The sequence below is a fragment of the Drosophila miranda genome, chromosome 4, assembly GCF_003369915.1.
Source record: "Drosophila miranda strain MSH22 chromosome 4, D.miranda_PacBio2.1, whole genome shotgun sequence".
Taxonomy (NCBI): Eukaryota; Metazoa; Arthropoda; class Insecta; order Diptera; family Drosophilidae; genus Drosophila; species Drosophila miranda.
In genome coordinates this window covers 3,335,018-3,357,591 of record NC_046677.1, presented here as the reverse complement: position 1 = coordinate 3,357,591, position 22,574 = coordinate 3,335,018, and the positions used below count along the sequence as shown (strand labels likewise).

Genomic DNA, 22,574 nt, shown 5'->3' with positions numbered 1-22,574 from the left:
TTCCTTGTTCTTTTTCTTCGCCGCTTCCACATTGATAACATCATTAATGCTCATCACTGCAGACTTGTTTTATTGGTAGGCATAAGATCTGTAAGGTATAATCTTGTTTTCTTGTAGTATATGCTTTTCAAGCCTAGCTTTCACCATGCCGTTTACTGTCTTGGCTAGAACCGAAATGACGGATATGGGTCGAAAATATTTGAAGTCAGTCAGATCCATGTTTTTTTTCGGTATTGATCTAGCTTTCTCTAGGGTATATTCATTTTAAATGTATGCTCCCTCTCCCTTGGGTGTTTTGTTTTTCTGCGTAAGATTCAATAATCTTGCAGATAGATTGTCAATTGACTCACCCTTAATGTTATCTTTTAGTTTGCTGATAATCTGATCTATTGAAGTTTCATTGCATATAATATTTCTAGCTGGTCCTTTTAGTTTTGTTTTAATCAAAGACACAGCTAATAATTCATGTGAGCCTTGTATTGTTTTCATGATTTCCAATTCATCCAGAAAGCTACGTAAGTTTTCAGCTTTACCGCTGAAGTCTGGTAATATCTTTGATGCAAAGTTCATAAATGCAATATTGGTTTGCTCCATGATTGCTGGTTTTTGTTCTGTTACGCTTGAGATTGTGAATAATGATGAATTAATACTAAAACCGCAATCCCTTAATTACCAAATACATGTACCATTCCTTTTTCCGGTCTAGGATTTTGCCCAGCGTGCTTGTTCTCAATCGAGCTAAGGCCATTTATTAAAAACAAATTAATTTTTGGCAACTTGCACAATCATTAATTAATCATCAAATTCGCAATGTCGACAAAAGCTGAGCTCGCCTGCGTTTACGCTTCCCTCATCCTGGTTGATGACGATGTTGCCGTCACCGGTGAGAAAATCTCCACCATCCTGAAGGCCGCCAACGTTGAGGTTGAGCCCTACTGGCCCGGTCTCTTCGCCAAGGCTCTGGAGGGCATCAACGTCAAGGACCTGATCACCAGCATCGGTTCCGGAGTTGGTGCTGCCCCAGCCGGTGGTGCTGCTGCCCCAGCTGCCGCTGATGCCCCAGCCGCCGAGTCCAAGAAGGAGGAGAAGAAGAAGGAGGAAGAGTCCGATGTGTCCGACGACGACATGGGATTCGGTCTGTTCGATTAAGCATCCATCTGCTTATGAACCACATCCATACCGACATAACATCCGCCGTGTTTGTGCTTTTTATCCTATGAAGTGATGTTTTGTTTCCGACTTTGGTACACGTTTTAATGTACAAAATCGACGAAATATAAACGTTTGCGAAAAGTAAACAATGATACTGACAATTCAATACTATTACCAGCAAGGTCAGTAGTTTTGAGAGAAATCACACTTCAGACAAATGAAGATATTCTATTGATACCAAATCAGGAAATTCATCCTGGAGTATTAATAGCTAATACCATTGTAACAAGTAATAATGCATCTTGAATACAACCAATGAAAATATTAATATTTCAAATCCAAACATTAGTTTCGAATCTATAGAAGATCACGAAATTAATCCAATTAGTAATAACAAAATCAATAGAACCAATGAAGTCTTAAACAAATTGCCGGGCCCTATGCAGCAAGCTTAGACGCGAGCGAGAGCGTATGATAGCCCGAGAGCGTTAGAGCTGCTCGGGGACGCTGTTAAGCCGAGTCCGAGAGATTGCGACATAAGGAGACGAAAGAATTCCGCTGCTTGCGCATATGCGGTAGCAAATGATCTTTGCAGTGGGGGCATTGGAAACGACAACACCAAAATGCATTTCCTTTGGGCCGCCCCACTGGCAATAATTTAAAATATTTAAGCTGCTTGACCCGACATACTCCCCCCGTTGGAAGCCTGACTTTCAACAGCATCTTTAAGGGGCAGCAGGCACAGCTTGTTGACGGCGCGCTTGGTGATTCCAGATGACGTCTTCAGCACAGCAACTCGGGCAACGCCATCTCGTCCAGGCAAAAGCTCGACCACTCTCGCCAGTGGCCACTTCATGGGAGGAAGATTCTCATCCTTGACAAGAACCAAATCCGCGACTGCTAAACTAGGCTTCGCAGTGCGCCACTTTGAGCGCTGCTGCAGTGACGTTATGTACTCCTCCTTCCACCGGGACCAAAAGAGCTGCTGCAGGTACGAAACGCGCTGCCAGCTGTCCAGGCGATCGAAGTTTAGCTGCGTGACGTCAGGCTCAGCGAACGAAGCAGGAGGGCCACCATTCAAGAAATGCGCTGGAGTTAGAACATCTAGATCGGCAGGGCTCTCTGAAATTGAAACTAAAGGTCTTGAATTAATCACTGCCGTGATGTGGCACAACAGCGTCCGCAGCTCGTCAAATCCAAGAACCGAGTTGCCTATCGCACGGTAGAAGTGGTACTTGGCCGTCTTCAATGCAGCCTCCCATAGACCACCAAAATGAGGGGAGCGCGGAGGAATGAAATGCCAGTCTATAGCCTCGACCAAGCAAAAATCCAGCAGCGCCTTCTCATGGTCATCGCTGAGGACCAGGCGCTTTAATTCCATCAGCTCATTCTTAGCGCCGACAAAATTGGTTGCGTTGTCTGACCAAATTTGCCGCGGCTTCCGTCTGGTACATATGAAGCGCTTTAGTCCATGTAGAAAAGCAACTGTGGATAAGTCCTTTATAAGCTCCAGATGAACAGCCTTGGTAGCGAAACAAATGAAGACGCAGACGTAGCACTTGATTGGAGCCTTGTTGCGTGCCTCCGGTTTGTAGAAAAACGGCCCACAAAAGTCCACGCCTGTGATCTCAAAGGCATGAGAACCATCGAGCCGCTCCTTTGGAAGATCCGCCATAATATGCTCCAATACCCTGGGCTTCAGTCGAAAGCATCTTACGCACTTGTTTACTGCCTTGTTTACCGTCTTTCTCCCCCCAATAGGCCAATATTGGGATCGAATTAGTCCAAGCAAAGCTCGAGGACCAGCGTGCAGATTCCGCTCATGAAAATGGGAGATTATTGCAAGAGTCAATGGATGGCTGCTGGGCAAGATGATGGGATGACGGCCATCAAAATCCAACGAAGAGTTTTTCAGTCGACCATCTACCCTGAGAAGTCCAAACTGATCCATGAATGGCGATAACGATGCGATTGAGCTCGATGAGGAGACTGCTCCCCTTGCCCGCAGTGACTTCATGTCCTCCCATAGCTGGGTAAGATGAACTAGTCGCAGCAATACATGGGTTCCATGTTCAATGTTTGAGACAGTGAGTCCGGGGCGCCGAATTCGGTTGCAAAACTTGTGAATGTATCCGAAAACGCGTTGCAAAGAAGCAAATGAATTCGCATACTTGGAATCAGCAATAATGTCCATGTAGGGCGATTTGACCAGAAGAGCCTTCCGACGAAGTTCAAGGGCTGTCTTATCAGGTAGCACATTGGGTGGCCAGTCATCTGAGGAGCCGCAAAGAAATGGAGGACCATGAGCCCAAAGAGGTGACTCATTCAGCTCAGTCGGATGAGCCCCTCGAGACAGAATGTCGGCTGGGTTTAAAGCTGTGGGAACATAGCGGCATTCCATTTTTTCGGTCATTTCCTGAATCGTTGACACTCTATTTGCAACAAAAATATTAAATCTTGACGGCTCGTCCCGAATCCAAGAGAGCGCAACGGCAGAATCACACCAACAGTAACACCTTCCCTTGAATACATTCATTCCAGCTATCTCAGATATGAGCCTAGCCAGCAACTCCGCTCCACAAAGCTCCAACTTTGGTACTGTAAGTGTCTTCAAAGGAGCCACACGAGATTTGGCACAAAGTAAGTGACTGCTGAAATGCTGACCCTTGGACACGACATAAATGCATGCACCATAAGCCTCGATCCTCGCAAATTCCGTGAATTTCCAGCGTAGAGTCTGGAAGGAGCACAAGCCGAGGAAATTCAAGTCGACGAATCTGACCAAAACTGGTGCATATTTCCTGCCACTCGGTGTTCAGTGCGACTGGAAGGCTTTCATCCCAGGACAACTTCTCTTGGCACAAACGCTGGAGAAAGATTTTGGATTTAGTAATTACGGGACCAGCTAGTCCGAGAGGATCGTAGAATCGCGCTATGGATGACAAAACAGAGCGCCTGCAGGAATTCAAAGAAGATTGAAGGGCCGAGAACGAAAATAATAGTAGATCAGAAACCGGATCCCACGCAAGTCCTAAAGTTTTAGTCACATGGCTGCCATCGTCGAACTTCAAAAATGTTTCCTTGTCCTCTTCCGGAACTCCATCCAGCACAGCAGGCACGTTCGAACACCATTTCCTCAATCTGAACTGACCTCTAGACAAAATTCCAGTAGTTTGCTCCCGAATCCGGATAGCCTCCTCCTGCGAGCTGGCTCCAGATATCAAGTCATCCAAGTAGAAGTCACGGCGAAGGATTTCAGCACCAACTGGAAACGCCATCTGCTCGTCTATTGCCAACTGATGCATCGCTCGCACAGATAGATAGGAGGCAGGCTTCGTCCCATAAGTAACGGTGTCCAATTGAAACACACGCAAGTCTTCTTCCCTGGAGTTTCTCGACAGAATACACTGCAAGTTGCTATCCTCGGTCGAGACTCTTACACAACGATACATCTTACAGATATCTCCCGTAATCGCAACGGCGTATGACCGAAATCGAGCAAGAATATGAAACAGTTTGGGTTGGATTACGGGACCAGCCATTAAAACGTCGTTCAGGGAATATCCAGATGAGGTTGAAGCGGATCCATCAAAAACGACGCGAAGCTTGGTCGTAGAACTATCTTCCTTCATGACGCAATGGTGAGGCAAAAAATATCGGCAGTTGCTGATTGACTGGGTAGGAACCTGAGACATATGGCCTAAATCAAGGTACTTCTTTATAAATGCTGCTTACTGAGATTTAACATCAGGGCGACGATCTAACTTTCTCTCAAGGGTCAGGAATCTACGAAGCGCTTGATTGTAAGATTCTCCAAGGAGATCCAAATTATATTTTGCTGGCAGCCGAACACAATAATCGCCTTTATGTAGTCGACGGAAATGCTGCACAAAGTGTGCTTCACAATCTAGCTCTTCTTTGGTAGACTTTATTATTGGTTCGATGCAATTTTCTACCTGGACTATTATCCTCAGCAGCTACGGCCCGAGCGTGAGAGACCATCAACGAGGAACCTTTTAAACGCGAACAACTTCCAGACACGACCCATCCCAAGCGCGTTTTCTGAATTGAAGGCAATCCTGGCAGTAGCTTGACCTGACCAACACACAGGAGCTCGAAAAACAGACTTGCGCCAATTAGCAGATCGACGCGCCGCGGCTTATAAAACTCCGGATCAGCTAGTGGTATGTTAGATGGAATGTTCCAGTTTTGAGTGTCAATTCCAAAGCTTGGCTGTCGATCGGTTATGCTAGAGGCTACAATGGCAGTGATGAGAGTTGAGTAATCCGATGAGCGAGAGTGCAGGCTAACGTTGACCGAAAATCCATCCGTGACGAAGCTAGAGTCGCCTATTCCCGAGACTGCAGTCGATGATTTCATTTTTCGAAGCTGAAGCTGATTCGCAAAACGAGAAGTTATAAGATGCAACTGGGAGCCGGAATCCAGCAACGCTCGGCAGGGAACTAAAACTCCGGAACGATTTTTGACTAAGACCGTGGCCGTGGCAAGTAAAACAACACCATTCCTGAGATCTTGGGCAATAAGGGCAGACGAGGTAGCCGCTGAAGTAGAGGGCGCAGTGGTATGCTCAGACGGCGTAGACTCAGACAGTGCAGACTGAGATGGAGTATACGGCGCTGATTTCCCTTGGACTGCGGTATCTTCAGGGCTACCAAAATGAAGGAGGGTATGGTGTCTACCCCCGCAGGTACGACAGTTGCTCGAGGTGCACTGAAGTAATCGATGCCCTGTTCTGAGACAATTTATACACAACGAAAGCCGCTTGGCTTCTTTATGGCGATTTGTGGGGGACAGCGCTTTAAACTTCTGGCAGTGCTGGACCTCGTGAGCACCATCGTTGCACAGCGCGCAGCGTGCTACGGTTTGGTTCGTTGTAACCAATGTGGACATAGAATTATTATGCTTTCTACTTCTGCCCACCTGATTGCTCAACGCATAGCTTGCTATAGAAAAGTCCATCGTCTCCAATGATCTGCATCGCTGCTCCAAGAACGAGGCCATAGATTCCCACGACGGAATTAAGTTTGCGATTGCGGGGTCGTTGAATCGTTCCTCCCACTTCTCTTGGCTCGCTGGATCCAGTTTTCGGAGAATTTCCTGCACGACGATGCATCCTGCGATCTGCTCAGTGGTGCCCAAACCCTGGAGCGCGCGCATATGTGAATTGAACTTGTCTGAAAGCTCCCGAAGCTTGACCACTGGCCCAGGTTCAACAGCCTGGAGCGCCAAGATCTCATTGATGTGTGCCTGAAAGACCAATCGCCGATTATTGAATCTGTTTTCCAACAAATCTAATGCCACAGCATAATTGCCATCTGAGATTTCCAGCGACCGAACAGTCTCTAATGCCGAATCCCGCAGACAGGAACGCAAATGCTGGAGCTTTTCTATGTTTGTTAAGTCCGGATGGCTGTCGATGATGGTGGCAAACATTGAATAAAAGTCCGTCCAGTTCGCATACCCGCCGCTAAACGTCGGCAATTGTATAGGAGGCAGGGATGGTACTTGTCTGCGGTGAGGTAGAAATTGCGAGCCGGCAAACTCAACCGTAGTATTTCCTCCAGCCAAGGTAGAATGAAAAAGGAAGCGGCCGCTACTCTTAGCCTTTCCCTCATAATCGCCGCCTTCAGCGAGCTTGCAAGTGACTCAAAAATGTCACACAAACCACTGTGAATTTCGCTTCGATCCAATTCCTCAAGCTCGCCGTGAAACATCTCAAATTTGCTGATCAACTTCTCGACTTGCTCTTGCTTTACCACGAGCATGTAGTAGTCACAGTCTGACGACTCATTCTGCCAAGCGGTAGCTAACCTTTTCTTTTTATCGCATAATTCCGTTGACTTAAGCTTCAAAAAAGACACCCTGTTTTGCTCACTGGTCATTGGAATTTCGTTAACAGCATTAATTTCCATGGTAGCGGCAGCGTTAGCAGAAAGACCAACGTCTCTAGAGGGAAGATGATCGCAAGGAGTAACACGAGCAATAGACGACAAGAACCGAGCCCAGCAAGCGAACAGCTATGTACGAACTGTATATACAAAGGCGACCGGTGTAAGAAACGTTTCTTGCGGGAAGATGACCGAAAAGAGAAGCGCAAGCCAACAGCTCCGTGCACTACCGAATATGCAGGGGAGGCCGGTGTATATATGTATGGATAACTTATGTGGTCGATGACACTGGTTGAGATGGCAATTAGTTAAGATCTTTGAATGCTATATTAGTTTGTGATTGCACTGATGGATTATTTATTGCACAATCACGTCGGGGTCACCAAATGTTAAGCTATTAAGCGTTTTTAACAACTGTTGCAATTTGAAGTTAATGAAAGTCGAGAGGCTGTTTATAATTCACAATTTATTGGCATATGTAAACCAACTTATCGCGTATGTACATATGGGGATGATTGGGGCGAACGATTGATGCGAGGATATTAGTCTAATAGCTGCGACGATTAGCTCAAGACTGCCCATGCAAGGGCTGACGGGCCAAATTGCCGGGCCCTATGCAGCAAGCTTAGACGCGAGCGAGAGCGTATGATAGCCCGAGAGCGTTAGAGCTGCTCGGGGACGCTGTTAAGCCGAGTCCGAGAGATTGCGACATAAGGAGACGAAAGAATTCCGCTGCATGCGCATATGCGGTAGCAAATGATCTTTGCAGGGGGCATTGGAAACGACAACACCAAAATGCATTTCCTTTGGGCCGCCCCACTGGCAATAATTTAAAATATTTCAGCTGCTTGACCCGACAAAGTCAATCAAATCTTTAACGACAAAGCCGTAATTCAGCAGTATTCCGTCCACATGTACGTCAAAATATAAATGGAACGTTTAACTTACATTAGGTTGGACCAAGCCAAATTGCGTTCTGAATAGTATATACATTTACGTGATGCAATTGGTACTGAAGGAAATGGTTAATGTGCGTAGGCCAACGACATTTGAGTCACTACGCACTCTGAATGGAACAATATTCCTAACATATCGTGCTTCATGTGAAGAACTCAATTTATTAGAAAACAATACACATTCGGTTGCGACAATCGAGGAAGCTATTATCTTTACAATTGCAAGACAGATACGCACATTATTTGCTATCATCATTTCGACATGCTCTCCATCGAGCCCATCTAATCTGTGGCACTTGTGGATATTTCCACTAGGCCATTCTACTATTCCTATGCCACTTGTACTTTCTGTAACTGAGGCATCTGTTGATAGAATGTTCCAGTCGTCCTTTCTGTACTTGTTCAGAATCTCATAAAATATAGTTTTTATTTCTTCATTCGAGTATTCTTCTTTACCCTTAGTTAAAAATTTATCTAATACATGGATTTTGTTACATGTGTTAACACTATCACAGTCTTGAGTGTTTACAAAGATGGAATTAAATTCTCTTAAAGTACGTGTGTAACTCGTATCCGCTTTTGAGCGTATTAGCTCGTCAAACATTGTTGGATTGAACCTTTTAATTTTAAGCAGTTCTTTGGCTGTACGCTATTTCGCCCTGAAAACAGGTGGCATTACACCAGCGAGGACAAAAATTTCGTGTTTGCTTGTGTCAGGTGGCACCCCAACACACCTTCTGAGTGATTTAGCTTGCGCTAATTCTATATCTTTACTTGCTCCAGATCCCATGTCTGAAAAACTTGTGATAGCATATTCTTGTTTTGTTCTAATAAAAGCTTTGAAGATGTTGGTACTTGTTTTAGGTTTTAGAACTGATTTGATAGTAGTCGCAAGCTGGAGGAGTCTGTTGCCTTTTTTTGTTTGTTCTTTAACCATTTTTACATGACTGACATTTGACATGTTTGCGCTAATCAGTCTGCCTAAGAAACGGATATCATTTCGATTTGGTATAGGCACATTTCCAACAGAAATATTTACCGCTCTGACCTGTCTTTTTCCTACATTCATTGCTGCAGATTTGCTTGGATTGAAGCTAAAACCGAGATCACCACATAGAAGGTTAAAGTCATTTAGTTTTTTATTAAGGTTTTCAACCGCTACAGTAAACTCTCTGTTGTGAGAGATTATAACGAAGTCATCTGCAAATTGCATCATATGAGTATTTCTATCACAGTTCTGATGTAGTCTTTTTGTGTATACATTAAAAAGGAGGGGCGACAGACAAGAGCCCTGTGGGATTCCTCCCTGAACTACCTGAACAGCTTCCCCTATTTTCAGTAGTCTCATAGAAATAAAACTGATGATCCAGTCAATGTATGTTTTACGAAAATGCTCATTCTCCATTAGTCTTTTTAAGAATTTCAGGTTGACACAATTGTAGGCATTGTTGAGGTCAACAAACACAAGAGTAACGTGTTCCTTGTTCTTTTTCTTCGCCGCTTCCACATTGATAACATCATTAATGCTCATCACTGCAGACTTGTTTTATTGGTAGGCATAAGATCTGTAAGGTATAATCTTGTTTTCTTGTAGTATATGCTTTTCAAGCCTAGCTTTCACCATGCCGTTTACTGTCTTGGCTAGAACCGAAATGACGGATATGGGTCGAAAATATTTGAAGTCAGTCAGATCCATGTTTTTTTTCGGTATTGATCTAGCTTTCTCTAGGGTATATTCATTTTAAATGTATGCTCCCTCTCCCTTGGGTGTTTTGTTTTTCTGCGTAAGATTCAATAATCTTGCAGATAGATTGTCAATTGACTCACCCTTAATGTTATCTTTTAGTTTGCTGATAATCTGATCTATTGAAGTTTCATTGCATATAATATTTCTAGCTGGTCCTTTTAGTTTTGTTTTAATCAAAGACACAGCTAATAATTCATGTGAGCCTTGTATTGTTTTCATGATTTCCAATTCATCCAGAAAGCTACGTAAGTTTTCAGCTTTACCGCTGAAGTCTGGTAATATCTTTGATGCAAAGTTCATAAATGCAATATTGGTTTGCTCCATGATTGCTGGTTTTTGTTCTGTTACGCTTGAGATTGTGAATAATGATGAATTAATACTAAAACCGCAATCCCTTAATTACCAAATACATGTACCATTCCTTTTTCCGGTCTAGGATTTTGCCCAGCGTGCTTGTTCTCAATCGAGCTAAGGCCATTTATTAAAAACAAATTAATTTTTGGCAACTTGCACAATCATTAATTAATCATCAAATTCGCAATGTCGACAAAAGCTGAGCTCGCCTGCGTTTACGCTTCCCTCATCCTGGTTGATGACGATGTTGCCGTCACCGGTGAGAAAATCTCCACCATCCTGAAGGCCGCCAACGTTGAGGTTGAGCCCTACTGGCCCGGTCTCTTCGCCAAGGCTCTGGAGGGCATCAACGTCAAGGACCTGATCACCAGCATCGGTTCCGGAGTTGGTGCTGCCCCAGCCGGTGGTGCTGCTGCCCCAGCTGCCGCTGATGCCCCAGCCGCCGAGTCCAAGAAGGAGGAGAAGAAGAAGGAGGAAGAGTCCGATGTGTCCGACGACGACATGGGATTCGGTCTGTTCGATTAAGCATCCATCTGCTTATGAACCACATCCATACCGACATAACATCCGCCGTGTTTGTGCTTTTTATCCTATGAAGTGATGTTTTGTTTCCGACTTTGGTACACGTTTTAATGTACAAAATCGACGAAATATAAACGTTTGCGAAAAGTAAACAATGATACTGACAATTCAATACTATTACCAGCAAGGTCAGTAGTTTTGAGAGAAATCACACTTCAGACAAATGAAGATATTCTATTGATACCAAATCAGGAAATTCATCCTGGAGTATTAATAGCTAATACCATTGTAACAAGTAATAATGCATCTTGAATACAACCAATGAAAATATTAATATTTCAAATCCAAACATTAGTTTCGAATCTATAGAAGATCACGAAATTAATCCAATTAGTAATAACAAAATCAATAGAACCAATGAAGTCTTAAACAAATTGCCGGGCCCTATGCAGCAAGCTTAGACGCGAGCGAGAGCGTATGATAGCCCGAGAGCGTTAGAGCTGCTCGGGGACGCTGTTAAGCCGAGTCCGAGAGATTGCGACATAAGGAGACGAAAGAATTCCGCTGCTTGCGCATATGCGGTAGCAAATGATCTTTGCAGTGGGGGCATTGGAAACGACAACACCAAAATGCATTTCCTTTGGGCCGCCCCACTGGCAATAATTTAAAATATTTAAGCTGCTTGACCCGACATACTCCCCCCGTTGGAAGCCTGACTTTCAACAGCATCTTTAAGGGGCAGCAGGCACAGCTTGTTGACGGCGCGCTTGGTGATTCCAGATGACGTCTTCAGCACAGCAACTCGGGCAACGCCATCTCGTCCAGGCAAAAGCTCGACCACTCTCGCCAGTGGCCACTTCATGGGAGGAAGATTCTCATCCTTGACAAGAACCAAATCCGCGACTGCTAAACTAGGCTTCGCAGTGCGCCACTTTGAGCGCTGCTGCAGTGACGTTATGTACTCCTCCTTCCACCGGGACCAAAAGAGCTGCTGCAGGTACGAAACGCGCTGCCAGCTGTCCAGGCGATCGAAGTTTAGCTGCGTGACGTCAGGCTCAGCGAACGAAGCAGGAGGGCCACCATTCAAGAAATGCGCTGGAGTTAGAACATCTAGATCGGCAGGGCTCTCTGAAATTGAAACTAAAGGTCTTGAATTAATCACTGCCGTGATGTGGCACAACAGCGTCCGCAGCTCGTCAAATCCAAGAACCGAGTTGCCTATCGCACGGTAGAAGTGGTACTTGGCCGTCTTCAATGCAGCCTCCCATAGACCACCAAAATGAGGGGAGCGCGGAGGAATGAAATGCCAGTCTATAGCCTCGACCAAGCAAAAATCCAGCAGCGCCTTCTCATGGTCATCGCTGAGGACCAGGCGCTTTAATTCCATCAGCTCATTCTTAGCGCCGACAAAATTGGTTGCGTTGTCTGACCAAATTTGCCGCGGCTTCCGTCTGGTACATATGAAGCGCTTTAGTCCATGTAGAAAAGCAACTGTGGATAAGTCCTTTATAAGCTCCAGATGAACAGCCTTGGTAGCGAAACAAATGAAGACGCAGACGTAGCACTTGATTGGAGCCTTGTTGCGTGCCTCCGGTTTGTAGAAAAACGGCCCACAAAAGTCCACGCCTGTGATCTCAAAGGCATGAGAACCATCGAGCCGCTCCTTTGGAAGATCCGCCATAATATGCTCCAATACCCTGGGCTTCAGTCGAAAGCATCTTACGCACTTGTTTACTGCCTTGTTTACCGTCTTTCTCCCCCCAATAGGCCAATATTGGGATCGAATTAGTCCAAGCAAAGCTCGAGGACCAGCGTGCAGATTCCGCTCATGAAAATGGGAGATTATTGCAAGAGTCAATGGATGGCTGCTGGGCAAGATGATGGGATGACGGCCATCAAAATCCAACGAAGAGTTTTTCAGTCGACCATCTACCCTGAGAAGTCCAAACTGATCCATGAATGGCGATAACGATGCGATTGAGCTCGATGAGGAGACTGCTCCCCTTGCCCGCAGTGACTTCATGTCCTCCCATAGCTGGGTAAGATGAACTAGTCGCAGCAATACATGGGTTCCATGTTCAATGTTTGAGACAGTGAGTCCGGGGCGCCGAATTCGGTTGCAAAACTTGTGAATGTATCCGAAAACGCGTTGCAAAGAAGCAAATGAATTCGCATACTTGGAATCAGCAATAATGTCCATGTAGGGCGATTTGACCAGAAGAGCCTTCCGACGAAGTTCAAGGGCTGTCTTATCAGGTAGCACATTGGGTGGCCAGTCATCTGAGGAGCCGCAAAGAAATGGAGGACCATGAGCCCAAAGAGGTGACTCATTCAGCTCAGTCGGATGAGCCCCTCGAGACAGAATGTCGGCTGGGTTTAAAGCTGTGGGAACATAGCGGCATTCCATTTTTTCGGTCATTTCCTGAATCGTTGACACTCTATTTGCAACAAAAATATTAAATCTTGACGGCTCGTCCCGAATCCAAGAGAGCGCAACGGCAGAATCACACCAACAGTAACACCTTCCCTTGAATACATTCATTCCAGCTATCTCAGATATGAGCCTAGCCAGCAACTCCGCTCCACAAAGCTCCAACTTTGGTACTGTAAGTGTCTTCAAAGGAGCCACACGAGATTTGGCACAAAGTAAGTGACTGCTGAAATGCTGACCCTTGGACACGACATAAATGCATGCACCATAAGCCTCGATCCTCGCAAATTCCGTGAATTTCCAGCGTAGAGTCTGGAAGGAGCACAAGCCGAGGAAATTCAAGTCGACGAATCTGACCAAAACTGGTGCATATTTCCTGCCACTCGGTGTTCAGTGCGACTGGAAGGCTTTCATCCCAGGACAACTTCTCTTGGCACAAACGCTGGAGAAAGATTTTGGATTTAGTAATTACGGGACCAGCTAGTCCGAGAGGATCGTAGAATCGCGCTATGGATGACAAAACAGAGCGCCTGCAGGAATTCAAAGAAGATTGAAGGGCCGAGAACGAAAATAATAGTAGATCAGAAACCGGATCCCACGCAAGTCCTAAAGTTTTAGTCACATGGCTGCCATCGTCGAACTTCAAAAATGTTTCCTTGTCCTCTTCCGGAACTCCATCCAGCACAGCAGGCACGTTCGAACACCATTTCCTCAATCTGAACTGACCTCTAGACAAAATTCCAGTAGTTTGCTCCCGAATCCGGATAGCCTCCTCCTGCGAGCTGGCTCCAGATATCAAGTCATCCAAGTAGAAGTCACGGCGAAGGATTTCAGCACCAACTGGAAACGCCATCTGCTCGTCTATTGCCAACTGATGCATCGCTCGCACAGATAGATAGGAGGCAGGCTTCGTCCCATAAGTAACGGTGTCCAATTGAAACACACGCAAGTCTTCTTCCCTGGAGTTTCTCGACAGAATACACTGCAAGTTGCTATCCTCGGTCGAGACTCTTACACAACGATACATCTTACAGATATCTCCCGTAATCGCAACGGCGTATGACCGAAATCGAGCAAGAATATGAAACAGTTTGGGTTGGATTACGGGACCAGCCATTAAAACGTCGTTCAGGGAATATCCAGATGAGGTTGAAGCGGATCCATCAAAAACGACGCGAAGCTTGGTCGTAGAACTATCTTCCTTCATGACGCAATGGTGAGGCAAAAAATATCGGCAGTTGCTGATTGACTGGGTAGGAACCTGAGACATATGGCCTAAATCAAGGTACTTCTTTATAAATGCTGCTTACTGAGATTTAACATCAGGGCGACGATCTAACTTTCTCTCAAGGGTCAGGAATCTACGAAGCGCTTGATTGTAAGATTCTCCAAGGAGATCCAAATTATATTTTGCTGGCAGCCGAACACAATAATCGCCTTTATGTAGTCGACGGAAATGCTGCACAAAGTGTGCTTCACAATCTAGCTCTTCTTTGGTAGACTTTATTATTGGTTCGATGCAATTTTCTACCTGGACTATTATCCTCAGCAGCTACGGCCCGAGCGTGAGAGACCATCAACGAGGAACCTTTTAAACGCGAACAACTTCCAGACACGACCCATCCCAAGCGCGTTTTCTGAATTGAAGGCAATCCTGGCAGTAGCTTGACCTGACCAACACACAGGAGCTCGAAAAACAGACTTGCGCCAATTAGCAGATCGACGCGCCGCGGCTTATAAAACTCCGGATCAGCTAGTGGTATGTTAGATGGAATGTTCCAGTTTTGAGTGTCAATTCCAAAGCTTGGCTGTCGATCGGTTATGCTAGAGGCTACAATGGCAGTGATGAGAGTTGAGTAATCCGATGAGCGAGAGTGCAGGCTAACGTTGACCGAAAATCCATCCGTGACGAAGCTAGAGTCGCCTATTCCCGAGACTGCAGTCGATGATTTCATTTTTCGAAGCTGAAGCTGATTCGCAAAACGAGAAGTTATAAGATGCAACTGGGAGCCGGAATCCAGCAACGCTCGGCAGGGAACTAAAACTCCGGAACGATTTTTGACTAAGACCGTGGCCGTGGCAAGTAAAACAACACCATTCCTGAGATCTTGGGCAATAAGGGCAGACGAGGTAGCCGCTGAAGTAGAGGGCGCAGTGGTATGCTCAGACGGCGTAGACTCAGACAGTGCAGACTGAGATGGAGTATACGGCGCTGATTTCCCTTGGACTGCGGTATCTTCAGGGCTACCAAAATGAAGGAGGGTATGGTGTCTACCCCCGCAGGTACGACAGTTGCTCGAGGTGCACTGAAGTAATCGATGCCCTGTTCTGAGACAATTTATACACAACGAAAGCCGCTTGGCTTCTTTATGGCGATTTGTGGGGGACAGCGCTTTAAACTTCTGGCAGTGCTGGACCTCGTGAGCACCATCGTTGCACAGCGCGCAGCGTGCTACGGTTTGGTTCGTTGTAACCAATGTGGACATAGAATTATTATGCTTTCTACTTCTGCCCACCTGATTGCTCAACGCATAGCTTGCTATAGAAAAGTCCATCGTCTCCAATGATCTGCATCGCTGCTCCAAGAACGAGGCCATAGATTCCCACGACGGAATTAAGTTTGCGATTGCGGGGTCGTTGAATCGTTCCTCCCACTTCTCTTGGCTCGCTGGATCCAGTTTTCGGAGAATTTCCTGCACGACGATGCATCCTGCGATCTGCTCAGTGGTGCCCAAACCCTGGAGCGCGCGCATATGTGAATTGAACTTGTCTGAAAGCTCCCGAAGCTTGACCACTGGCCCAGGTTCAACAGCCTGGAGCGCCAAGATCTCATTGATGTGTGCCTGAAAGACCAATCGCCGATTATTGAATCTGTTTTCCAACAAATCTAATGCCACAGCATAATTGCCATCTGAGATTTCCAGCGACCGAACAGTCTCTAATGCCGAATCCCGCAGACAGGAACGCAAATGCTGGAGCTTTTCTATGTTTGTTAAGTCCGGATGGCTGTCGATGATGGTGGCAAACATTGAATAAAAGTCCGTCCAGTTCGCATACCCGCCGCTAAACGTCGGCAATTGTATAGGAGGCAGGGATGGTACTTGTCTGCGGTGAGGTAGAAATTGCGAGCCGGCAAACTCAACCGTAGTATTTCCTCCAGCCAAGGTAGAATGAAAAAGGAAGCGGCCGCTACTCTTAGCCTTTCCCTCATAATCGCCGCCTTCAGCGAGCTTGCAAGTGACTCAAAAATGTCACACAAACCACTGTGAATTTCGCTTCGATCCAATTCCTCAAGCTCGCCGTGAAACATCTCAAATTTGCTGATCAACTTCTCGACTTGCTCTTGCTTTACCACGAGCATGTAGTAGTCACAGTCTGACGACTCATTCTGCCAAGCGGTAGCTAACCTTTTCTTTTTATCGCATAATTCCGTTGACTTAAGCTTCAAAAAAGACACCCTGTTTTGCTCACTGGTCATTGGAATTTCGTTAACAGCATTAATTTCCATGGTAGCGGCAGCGTTAGCAGAAAGACCAACGTCTCTAGAGGGAAGATGATCGCAAGGAGTAACACGAGCAATAGACGACAAGAACCGAGCCCAGCAAGCGAACAGCTATGTACGAACTGTATATACAAAGGCGACCGGTGTAAGAAACGTTTCTTGCGGGAAGATGACCGAAAAGAGAAGCGCAAGCCAACAGCTCCGTGCACTACCGAATATGCAGGGGAGGCCGGTGTATATATGTATGGATAACTTATGTGGTCGATGACACTGGTTGAGATGGCAATTAGTTAAGATCTTTGAATGCTATATTAGTTTGTGATTGCACTGATGGATTATTTATTGCACAATCACGTCGGGGTCACCAAATGTTAAGCTATTAAGCGTTTTTAACAACTGTTGCAATTTGAAGTTAATGAAAGTCGAGAGGCTGTTTATAATTCACAATTTATTGGCATATGTAAACCAACTTATCGCGTATGTACATATGGGGATGATTGGGGCGAACGATTGATGCGAGGATATTAGTCTAATAGCTGCGACGATTAGCTCAAGACTGCCCATGCAAGGGCTGACGGGCCAAATTGCCGGGCCCTATGCAGCAAGCTTAGACGCGAGCGAGAGCGTATGATAGCCCGAGAGCGTTAGAGCTGCTCGGGGACGCTGTTAAGCCGAGTCCGAGAGATTGCGACATAAGGAGACGAAAGAATTCCGCTGCATGCGCATATGCGGTAGCAAATGATCTTTGCAGGGGGCATTGGAAACGACAACACCAAAATGCATTTCCTTTGGGCCGCCCCACTGGCAATAATTTAAAATATTTCAGCTGCTTGACCCGACAAAGTCAATCAAATCTTTAACGACAAAGCCGTAATTCAGCAGTATTCCGTCCACATGTACGTCAAAATATAAATGGAACGTTTAACTTACATTAGGTTGGACCAAGCCAAATTGCGTTCTGAATAGTATATACATTTACGTGATGCAATTGGTACTGAAGGAAATGGTTAATGTGCGTAGGCCAACGACATTTGAGTCACTACGCACTCTGAATGGAACAATATTCCTAACATATCGTGCTTCATGTGAAGAACTCAATTTATTAGAAAACAATACACATTCGGTTGCGACAATCGAGGAAGCTATTATCTTTACAATTGCAAGACAGATACGCACATTATTTGCTATCATCATTTCGACATGCTCTCCATCGAGCCCATCTAATCTGTGGCACTCATACAAGGATAATATATCAGAAGATATTTTACATCAAAATCGTGTGAGTTTCAGAAATGAATGATGAGATACATAATCATGCTTTACTATTGATCGAAGACATGTGTTATGAATGACGCATTTAATCGAGATTTGGAACGGGAACGTGAATATGATCACCAGAAATTTAAATTAGCTGTACAAGCAAATGTACCCCTTTTGAATTCTCAACAAAAGGAAGTTTATGATACATGCATTAATAAAGGCAACTGATGATGGAAATGGTGGTTTATATTTCCTAGATGCCCCTGGTAGAATTGGTAAGACATTCCTCCTGTCAATGGTTTTAGCCACTGTTCGTGCGAGATCCAAAATTGCGGTTGCAGTTGCTTCTTCTGGAATAGCAGCCACATTGTTAGAAGGATGCCGTACAGCTCATTCAGCATTAAAATTGCAGGTAAATATTCAAAATATTGAAGAAACTATATGTAAACTTTCAAAATAAACTACGCAATAGTCAACGTTTTTTTAGCATCGAAAATCATCATCCAGGACGAATGCACAATGGCGCATAAACGTGCATTAGAAGCACTTAACCGAGCATTAGCGATTTCCGCCAAACACTTGCAGTAATTCCAAGATCAAGATACCGACGAAATAAACGCTTACCTAAAATCATCGAATCTATGGCGCTATTTGAAGAAACCTCAGCTGACAACAAACATGTGAGTTGCATTGCAAAATGATACATCTGCTGAATATTTCTCAGACGACGCTGACTATCGGTAATGGTTGAGTACCTGTCGACGAATCGAGCGGATTGATTTAATATCCTCAGAGCTTCTGTAACTTTTTCACAAAAGACGAGCTCATCAACAAAGTATTCTCAAACATCATTTTCAACTACAAAAATAATGAAGCGAGCAATTTTATCGGGTAAGAATAAAGATTTCGATGACCTTAACTACATAATTCAGAGCGGGATCACTGGAACAATGCATTCATTCAAATCCATTGACAGTGTTACAAATGAAGATAAAGCAACCAACTATCCAACTGAATTTTTAAACTCCTTAGATGTCCCAGGCCTACCACCGCACAATTTGCGCTTATAGGTTGGCTCCATAGTAATCATACTTCAAAACATAAACCAACCAACACTGTGCAACGGTACGCGTTTGGTGGTAAGAAAATCGAAGAACAATTTGATTTACGCGATGATACTCAATGGAAAATTCGAAGTTGAGGAAGTTCGCATCCCCAGGATTCTGAAGATCCTAACAGAGTTTCGAGTTTAAAAGACTTCAATTTCCGATACGTCTTGTATTCGCCAAGACTATTAACTAATCACAAGGCCAAGGACTTGAAAACATGTGGTCTGAAAGTGGAAAATCAATGTTTTTCCCATTGCCAATTATATGTGGCATGTTCACGGATCGGAAGACCATCTTCGTTGTTTGTTTTTGTGCCTGATAATAAAACAAAAAACGTTGTAAGTCACAGGGTGCTTAGCTGAAAAAAAGAAACCATAAAAAAGTATAAAAAACCTTTTAAAGAATCGTTAAAATACAAAAATGAACATGATAAAATAAAAAATATGCCTAAAAATTATTGCCTCTAAGGCGGAAAAAAGTTATCCGGGTCATCTAAAAATTGTTCGCTATAAATTAGCCAAAATTTATTAAAAATTGTTTTTTATTGCGTGGCAGAACAACGTCTGTCGGGTTAGCTTGATAGTTATAGATAGTTATGGATACAATTTTTCCTTAAAGTCTCTCTAAAAAGACTACTTAGTTGTTGATAAAATATAAAGCATGGAAAAAACCGGTACTTAATTGAATTAAAAAAAACTATTACTGTACTGAACTGTGAATTCAGATCATAGGCCAATTATAAAAAAATATGAAACAAAAAATTGTATATGGGATAAAATAAATATGAGAAAATTGTGGCAAATGGATAGTATTTTACATTGATGTTCTCGAAGTATTTTTACCTATCAGTACGTATTTATTATATGGGATTTTATTATTTAGTTATAAGAGACTTGTAACGGTTCCCATCCCCGGAATCGTTATAATTCGAGTTCTTTGTTAAATTTGTTTATGTTAATTTTGTATCGTTCGAAGTTGTAGCATAAAAGATTTAATTTGATTTAAATGCTAAGAGACTTTGCCCATACGGACTAAGATGGCTTATTTTATAAGCCTTCTTTTATACTTTATCATCTGAATACATCAATAATACTTACGTTAGGCAAAGGAAACCCATCCACATACCACACAATTTTTGGTGTCGGATTTCCACTAGCGCTGCATTTTAATGATACGGATGGACCTGGCTGCATAGTTTGTTCAATGAACTTGTAGAGCAACTGAGGGGCAACTTCTGCAATCGATTTATGTAAATATCTAGAACAGTTATTTAATAATTATATATTAAGGATACAATACCTCCTAATCTTAATTCAGCGGAGCTCTGGGTAGATTCAAAATCGTTTTTAAGAATACATTGATACATTCCCTTATCTTCTTTTACGATAGACGAGATATGAATATGCTCATTGGATAAGAGTCGTACACGAGAACCTGTGCGCAAGGTACCGCCGTCTTTCATCCAAATAATATTTTGTGTGGGAAATCCAGATACACTGCAAACCTGAAAGCCAATGTGGTTAAATTCACAGTAACAATATATTATTATAAGTATGTCACTTTACTCACTAAATCAGCAGTATGACCCAGACTAACTGTCTGTATGACGGGCTGTATGCTAGCGCTTAATGCAGATGTTACAGATAAATCTACTTTGAATGTTTCGGTTCCCTCTGAGTTTGTCACAGTGCAAAAAAAAGCACCATTATCGGCTTTTATGACGGCCGATATAATAAGAGTACCATCTTTTGTCTTAGCCCTTCCAGTAGCCAGCATATGCTGCATTGATTCCTCATTACTTGCACGTTTAGTATGCCATCTGTATAAGATAATATGAAGATTGAAATCAAGACAGGAAAGCTAGCATCCATACCGAAAAACACGAATAAACTTTTTTAAAGAACTACAAAATGTTACGATTCTGAAAAGCTAATAAGGCTAACCTAAAACGGCTTGGGAAATATGCAGCTTCCCATTGAACTGATTCTTTGAGTTGTATGAAATTAAATTATAGCTAATCAAGGTTTTATTTGAAAGAATGTTTCCAAAATCGCATTTTACCGTTACATACCGTTCGATATTTATCTAGTCCAAGTCTGTATTGATATTTAATTTCTTAGTAATATGAATATAATTATTTTAATATCCAGCCTGTTCAATAGCAAAAGGATAAATTTTCCCAAGACGGTTTTTTTTTGGGTACTCAAATCGCTGTACACACGTTCTTTGCGTACTAACACAAGACGATTGTTGAAATATATGAAGCTTGATAAACCAAACCAAAATATCGCTTAGTTGATGATCGATAATTAGAAAGTTATTAAACATTACAAAAATTAATTAAATTAAATTAAACAAATTAACTCAAACGACTAAACTACTTAAACTTAAAAACTCTGTGGTTTACAAATTTGTGTGGAACCACGGTTCATCTGTTCGTTTATGCATAAGCAACAGAAACGGTACTGTGCTCGCGTGGCGAGAGACAAGTAGAATAGACTGCCAGAGTCATAGAGCCATAGAGAAGTTAGAAGTCCTCTCGTCACCCCACCTCAATGGTGGACGCACGAGGAACTTGTACGGAACCAACAGGCTTAGGCGGAGGGCAGTGTAACGAATGGTCAAAACCAGTATGCCAACTATTGGGTAGTCATGCTATTCACTGGAAAAACTTAGTCTTGATTCAGAGTTGTTAAGACCAACACGTAGATTCTCAGAAAATAAAGTCTTCCAGATATATATATATACCAGATATATATGTGCATACAAATTGAGTAAATTGCTGCTCACTAAAAAAAGGGTAATTTTTAAAGGCTCATATCTCCTAAGCTAAAGCTCCTAAATCCGATATTCTTGAGGTTAAAATTTGTATAAGAATCTTTCTGTAATATCTCATAAAATCAAGCGTATCTAAAAATTTTTCCTGGCTCCATACCGAAGTCGTATAGTCACTATATATTTTATTGGGTCAAAAACGACTGCAACCTCTGTTCGTTGCAAATGTCTGGTAAAAACCAAAATAACCTCTGAAAGTGTTTAAAAAAACCTTGGGAATATATCTTACCTGTACGTAGGTTTTGGATTTGCATATGCCACACATGCAACAACTAATGGATCTCCTGCTCTGATCATCAGCTTGGTAGTTTTCTCATTCATAATTGGAGGAACAAGTTCACGCATTTCTGAAATAGTAAGAAAAATAAAATTACACAGTGGAAAACTAAGGTCATTGATGCTAAAAAGCTAGAAAATCATACAACTATTGTACAGCACTCAACAGAAGTGATAAAGGACATTTAAGTTCAATAGGCAATATATAGCTTTACAGGTATAAGATACTACCAGCCATGATACAGGTGTTCTCGGCCATAGTGTCCAGTGATTGTCAAAAATAATCATCGCGTTTCTAGGCACATTCGGGTTGTCCATTCTAAGGTTGGAAAATGAAGCAAATAAGCCTAAGTCAGTAAAAACAATCGGACTAAGCATCACCACTAATAGCAGCTGCAGAAACTATGAAGAAAAGGGCACTATTGAAACTATCATCTCAACTCCAACTCTTGGCTTTTTCGGTTTTTAAACCTACCACTTCGGTTAAAGCTTTGCCTCGAACAAATTACATGAGCTAGTTA

The 22,574-nt window shown here is 43.4% G+C and overlaps 2 protein-coding genes and 1 pseudogene across 2 annotated transcripts; 2 read left to right on the top strand and 1 right to left on the bottom strand.

Moving 5' to 3' along the window:
* LOC117188590 overlaps positions 1-22,574 on the bottom strand; it is a 140,446-nt pseudogene that overhangs the window by 44,991 nt on the left and 72,881 nt on the right.
* On the top strand, positions 680-1,196 carry LOC117188594 (60S acidic ribosomal protein P1). The gene has a single exon (XM_033392580.1). The coding sequence runs from the start codon at positions 811-813 to the stop codon at positions 1,147-1,149; it is 339 nt and encodes a 112-aa protein (XP_033248471.1). The 5' UTR covers positions 680-810; the 3' UTR covers positions 1,150-1,196.
* On the top strand, positions 10,174-10,690 carry LOC117188593 (60S acidic ribosomal protein P1). The gene has a single exon (XM_033392579.1). The coding sequence runs from the start codon at positions 10,305-10,307 to the stop codon at positions 10,641-10,643; it is 339 nt and encodes a 112-aa protein (XP_033248470.1). The 5' UTR covers positions 10,174-10,304; the 3' UTR covers positions 10,644-10,690.

Excerpts from the sequence above, each read along its gene's own strand:
- LOC117188594 (XM_033392580.1), top strand. The coding sequence starts at position 811 with ATGTCGACAAAAGCTGAGCTCGCCTGCGTTTACGCTTCCCTCATCCTG.
- LOC117188593 (XM_033392579.1), top strand. The coding sequence starts at position 10,305 with ATGTCGACAAAAGCTGAGCTCGCCTGCGTTTACGCTTCCCTCATCCTG.